Source organism: Chaetura pelagica, unplaced genomic scaffold (assembly GCF_000747805.2).
Source record: "Chaetura pelagica isolate M959 unplaced genomic scaffold, ChaPel_1.0 scaffold158, whole genome shotgun sequence".
NCBI classification, from domain to species: domain Eukaryota; kingdom Metazoa; phylum Chordata; class Aves; order Apodiformes; family Apodidae; genus Chaetura; species Chaetura pelagica.
This window is the reverse complement of record NW_009954182.1, coordinates 348,568-354,776: the sequence shown is the minus strand read 5'-3', so window position 1 is coordinate 354,776 and position 6,209 is coordinate 348,568. Positions and strand designations below refer to the sequence as shown.

General features: G+C 45.3%; 2 protein-coding genes across 2 annotated transcripts in view; both read left to right on the top strand.

Moving 5' to 3' along the window:
• The window catches only part of ATPIF1 (ATPase inhibitory factor 1), a 1,109-nt gene extending 823 nt beyond the window's left edge, over positions 1–286 (top strand). Inside the window, exon 2 of the mRNA XM_010002910.1 lies at positions 145–286. Within this exon, the coding sequence (XP_010001212.1) occupies positions 145–286 (142 nt within the window). The remainder of the gene's footprint in view (positions 1–144) is intronic.
• A 5,710-nt stretch (positions 287–5,996) lies between these two features.
• HNRNPR (heterogeneous nuclear ribonucleoprotein R) overlaps positions 5,997–6,209 on the top strand; it is a 25,064-nt gene continuing 24,851 nt past the window's right edge. Inside the window, exon 1 of the mRNA XM_010002900.1 lies at positions 5,997–6,050. The gene's annotated coding sequence lies outside the window, so the exon portion shown is untranslated. The remainder of the gene's footprint in view (positions 6,051–6,209) is intronic.

Below are 6,209 nucleotides of genomic sequence, written 5' to 3'. Positions count from 1 at the left end.
CCCGCAGCCCCCGCCCCGTCCCGGTGCCCCCCGCGGGGCCCGGGGCTGGGCCTGGGTCCTCGGCCGGGCCTGCCCCTGCCCGAGGCGAGCAGGGGGCTGCGGTGACCCGGGGGTGCGGGCGCTGCACCTTGTGCTTCCTTGCAGGGAGAAGGAGCGGGAGCAGCTCTCTGCCTTACGGAAACACCATGAGGAGGAGATCGATCACCACCAGAAAGAGATAGAGCGTCTGCAGAAAGAAATCGAGCGTCATAAGTATAAGATCAAGAAGCTTAAAAACGATAACTAAGCTGATGCTGTTGTTGAATGTGCATGGCCAATGCTGACTGTGGTGTGAAGCAGCGTTGAAGACTCTATGCTTTGGCCAACATCATCCAAATTCATCCAATTGTACTGTGTTCTGCAGCAATGTCAAATAAACTGCTCAGTCTCTTCTGTTCGGTAGCTGTTTCATGAAAACAAAAATCTGATTTTAAACTTCATTAGTCTTCCCAAATAAGGTTATTTTCTAGAATAGGCAGTTCTGTACAGCACTTCATGATTTTCTTAAGATTTAATTGAAATAAATGACCATTTGTACTTAGTGTGGTAGCTTCACAGTTACAGCTGCAAGAGACGTTGGGGGGAAAATGGTACTTGTGTAGAGACCTGTTCACACAGAAATAACTATCTCAAGAAAAATCACTGTGCTGTAAGGAGGGAGGTGGCTCTCCACTGAACTAGCAGAGTGTATAAAAAAACAGGGTACTTTTATTGCACTCTGAAAAACTTAAACTGAAAAAAAACTTAAAGTATAAAAAAACAGGGTACTTTTATTGCACTCAAGTATTTAGTGCCTTAAACTGAAAAAGATGAGTTAAGTTACAGTGATGGTGGTGGGAGTTCATGGAGCAAGACAGCTTGAGAGGCTGACTTCTATTTGAATGTTCTTTTCCACAAAGACTTTAATTACCCAGTTTTATTCTATCTCTAGTTCTCAGTGTTTCTTTCCAAACAAGGATGGATTAAGATGAATTTTTTTTAGTCACTCTTGTGATTTTAATATAAGAAATCCATAAAACATACAGCAAGTGACCTACTGGAATAGTGTGGCCTTACAGCACTAAGCCCTGGCTAGAAGGGGATTTTTATGTAAGAAAGCAGCCTTTCCTTCCTTGCCTCTACTGTCATGTCTGTGAATCTGCCTGAACAGACATTCCTACCACTGGTAAAAGCCACCCTACTTCATGGCATCTTATTTTATACTGCAGTTCTGTGAGGAAGCTGGACTGAGAGAAGTGGCTGAAACTGCCCAGTCTGGAGCAGCAGGATGCAAATGGGAGCCTTTCAAGTAGAAAGTGCTGACAAGGGTGTGACTGGCAGCTGGGGGCACATCTTGTCTGCAGAGACAGCACTAAGTCCAATGCCTTTAACAGCTCTGACTTAATGAAAGTGTCATCTGTGTGATCAGCTGTGGAAGAGAGACTGCTCCATGAAGTCTGGCATCACCTGGCTCCGCAGTCTGTGGAAGATGGTGCTGCTGTGAGTTGTAATCAGGTTGTGTGCAGAGCTGTCTGGGGGGTTGGTTCTTTTTAGTTGGGGCTGATCAATGTGAACAAAAAATGGTATCTCCTCCTCCTGGGAATATGTAACCTGGTGATAAGAGCATCACGAAAAGCAATATACTATTGACCTGTTTAGTTTATACCCAGTTAAAACTCAAATTTTTTACACATTTCAAAGTATTTTTTCCTATTCTATTGTCAGCTGGTTGGCTTTCCCCAAAAACTGTGGAGTGATATGTCCCCACTAAAGACCAATTTCTTGGCATCTCAAGCTACAGTGGACAATGGAAGAGCTGAAATAAATATTAAAGACAAATTCCGAAGGGAACAGATGAAGGCTTAAATTCATGGCTTTGTGATTTACTTTGCATTTTTGTGCACCACTGAAATCTTCACTATGCCATGTGAGCTCAGCCACAGAGTCTCTGCCTTAAAACCTGTAAGGGAGACAGGATTAGCTGTGAGAATGAGTGTTGTGATCTGGTGTTAAAAAATGAAGTCCCATGGAATTCAGTGTCTTGCTACACAGCTTGCTTGCCACCAGTACTCTCTGAAATGTCGTTTTTCTCATGTTTCAGCTTTGCATAAGTTTCAAGGGGACCCCTATGTTAGCAGATGTGCTGGGTCCCTTACCACATGTTCATACGCTTGCCCCATTTTCTGGAGAGGAACATCTAGTTAATTCACTACTTTGAAGTCACCCTGAGCTTCTGTCAGGTTCTGGCAACAGAAGTGCTCATGATGAGGACAGGCAGCTGTAGATCTTGACTGAGCAAGGTAGCTAGGGAGAGAAGTCCCTTTCAGCAGCAGTTTGACTGGCAGATGATAATTACGGAGCTGTGCCTCTGCACCATGACTGCTGGGGAAGCTGAATGGATTCACAACACTGCTGTGTAAAGCACAGTCTCCCTCCTGCTTCCAGCTCTTCTCCTCCATTTCACTGCCCCAGGAGTGTTGGACTCATGGAGCAGATTCATCTTGTTAGGTCATCAGCCCATGCTTACCTGAGCCAAACAAATCTTTTGGTATGTTACCAAGGTTAATGGCTCGTGGAGTCCAGAAGAGTCAAAATCTCTACCAAGCAAGAAGTCCTGAGGAGGCAGGGCTGTGTGTGATGGCACCAGTCTTCTTGAAATTACCTTTGCTGGATTAGGAGGGTCTCTGTTTTTATCCATCTGACATGGTAACCGATTTTGCAGTCAATCTCCTAGCAGGGGTTCCACTTGGCTGTGAACCTTAATGCCTGGGATAGTGTCTGTTCAACTTGTCCTTGTCCTCTGCTGTATTCTGCCCACTGACCTTCAGTTCCAGGGAGTTGCAATAACTTAAATCTCCCTAAAGCCGATTTGCTTTTGTTTAATGCTGGTGTCAGTCTGGCCATTCCCAGTTAACAGGCATTGTTTTATTTCCTTGGTGGTGCAAATACCTCTGCTTTGCAAAAGACCTGAACTTGCTTGTAGGGATCCTATGCACCTCACCCACCCCACCTCCTGCAATTCTGTGAGCAACTGAGCCCTACCAGAGCTCCCAGCACCACAGTCCTGGCTACTGCACCCAGACTCTTCACTTGTGCTTGCTCTGGTGCCTGTTAAAACCTTTCATATGCAGATTCCATTGCTGAAATATCTCTTCCTCTTCCCTGGAGTTAGCAAGAAAAATGAATTTATGTAGCATCTGATCACTAGCAAAGGGAGCTCAAAGTAAATCAGCAAAGGGGAACCTCTGCCTTTTGGAAGATGTTAAATCATCTTGGTTTGTGTTGCTTAACCATCAGTGCATCTCTTCAGAGGTGTTTTTTTCCTTCTATTGAACTTTGAACTGTCAGTGTCTGCAATAAGTTACCAAATGACATAAATGGATATTGCTTGTTATTGATTCCTATAGAATCATAGAATGTCTTGGGTTGGAAGGGACCTCTAAAGGTCATCCAGTCCAACCCCCCTACAATAAGCAGGGACATCTCACACTAGAACAGATTGCTCAGAGCCCCATCAAGCCTGACCTTGAATGTCTCCAGGAATGAGGCCTCCACCACCTCTCTAGGTAACCTGTTCCAGTGATCTACCACTCTCATATTAAAGAACTTGCCTATCAACCAGCACCCCCAGGTCCCTCTCTGCTGGGCAGCTCTCCAGCCACTCCTCCCAAAGGCCTGTAGAGCTCCCAGGGGTTGTTGTGACCCAAGTGCAGGACCTGACATTTGGCCTTCTTGAGCCTCCTGCCAGTGGCCTTGGTCTATAGGTCAAGCCTGTTCAGGTCCTTCTGCAGAGCCTCCCTGCCCTCAAGAGATCCACACTCCCACCCAGCCTAGTGTCATCTGAGACTTACTGAGGGTGCACTTTGTCCCCTCATCCAAGTCATCAATAAGGATGTTAAACAGGAGCAGCCCCAGCACTGAGCCCTGGGGACACCACTCATGACAGGTCCCAACTGGATTTAACTCCATTGAGCACAACTAGGGGGAGGGGTTAACAGACCTTCCCAGAATTTCCCGAGTCCAGTGCAACATGGCTCAGTTCTCTTGCAAACCAGTAGCTAAAACCTGCCAAATTTCAGGCAATTCTGGTGCAGAGCAACCAAAAGCTGAAGCTGATGTTTGAGGCTGGTAAGGCTGCAAGTGGCTGCTAAAGCACCTGCAGAAGCAAAGGTGGCAGTAATTGCAGAATCCCAGAGTCACATAACGACCTGGTCTGTAAGTCAGAGTTCTCAGGCCTACAAGCCAGCCTGGAACTCTTTATACTAAGTGGCTGTACAATAGAAAGATACCTTGTCCTGGTGTCCTGCTGCTTTTAACTCAGAGAATAACAGAGCTTGCTTACAGAATGGAAGGATGGTAAATTGAAGGACAACTTTCAACAGCAGCATGATTCACTCAAAACTAACAACCTGTGCCCAGGTGGCTTAGGCTGACAACTGCAGATGTACTGAAGGATGCAGATGTGCCTTTGTATCAGAATTGGGTCTGGCCCATTATAGAAACGTGTCTGCACTTTGCAGCACACAGCAGAGGATTTTCAAATTGTATCTGCTAGTGTAACAATGGTTCTATTGTCATGTGAATCAAAGCTTCAGAGCTTTTTGCTCACCAGAGGAAAAAAAAATAATCAACTAGACCAGTCAATGAAACCAGTATTAAAAAGGGAAATGATTTCACTATAAATATAATATGCCAATGAAAAAGTAATAGTGCTAGATCCTCTTAAAGAATGTAGAGTGGGAGACTGGCAGCTCAGAGTTTATCTATGGTTAATTACAAATTCTATCTTATGAACATCAACTTATGACATGCTTGATTAGCAGAAAAATAGCATGTTAAAGTCCTGTACTGGAAAAATTATGCTAGGCTTCAAACAAAATGAATATTGATTTTGCATAGGAGATATGACCAATCAAAAATAGCCCTACCCCCAAATCCCACAGCATGCTAATTCTCACAACTACCAACATATAATGAATTACCCACAAAGGCTTTGAGAATTATGAGTGCAGAACAGGCAACAAAGTGTCAGCAGTGCTATCAAGGCTATTATTTTGGCAATTAGTACATGAGGAATCTTCCTTCACTAAGATCTGGTAGTGGTCAACAACTGAAATTATTATAGAGGTGTCCATACTTCACATTTTGCTACAGCCTCAAAACATTCAGTTGTCAGCTGACAGGAATTATCTCAGTATGCTCCATATTTCACTCCCGGATACTACATTATAAAATATATAAGAGCTTTGCAGAACATGAGGCACATTAAGCAAGGGACAGATTCTCAGATTCCTCAGTTCCTCTCAATTTTTGTGCTGTGAGAACTCCTTAAACCTATGATTCTTCAGTCCCACAAAAATAAGCTGCTGCAGTGAACTTGCATAAGATAATGAATAATTGTATCTTCTTCCATCTTTGTACCACAGCAGACCTTACAATCACCAAAGATAAGGTGTCACTGCAGCCAAATCTGGAGAGGGAAGTCACAGAGGCAGTGCAAGTTTCACAAGAGGAGCAGCGTGTCTGACAAGAACGGGTTCAGCAGGACAGACTGAACACCCCCAATACCTGCCTGAGTTTGCCTCAGATTGCTGGATCAGGAAGCTTCTTTTATTTGAATCAGGTAACATATATAATTTTTACTCACTGACGGAAATACATAGACTCAACACATCATGCAGATGCATACAAGTCTTCAGGACAGTCATTTTGGTGTTAAACTCCTGGAAGGACCTTCTCTGAGACTGACTGCTTTTATTTCTTTACCAGACTAAAGAGGGACAGTTCACATGAGCTCACACGTATGTGAGGGCACACGGGCACACACACACACACAGACAGACACACACACAGACGCTCTGGGCTCCACTCGCCCCAGTCCAGCCCACATTTCCCTCCGCGCTGTGCCGGGGCAGGGTGAGGGGTGAGGGCAGCACCACCGGTGCCGAACAGCCGATCTTCCCCAGGCTCGCATAGTTATCGCATCAAGTCTGCACTCATTAAGAGCCTGATCAAGCACATCAGGTGAACAGGCAGGTCACGTTTAATCAGAGGTTAATGACGGAACAGCAGCCCCAGGCAGCAGAGCCCCTCATGGAATCACAGGAATATTCGGGTTGGAAAACCCCCTGGGGACCCCCGGGCCCAACCCTCCCCTCACGGTGTCTGGACAGCAGCTCGTGCTGCTGCTG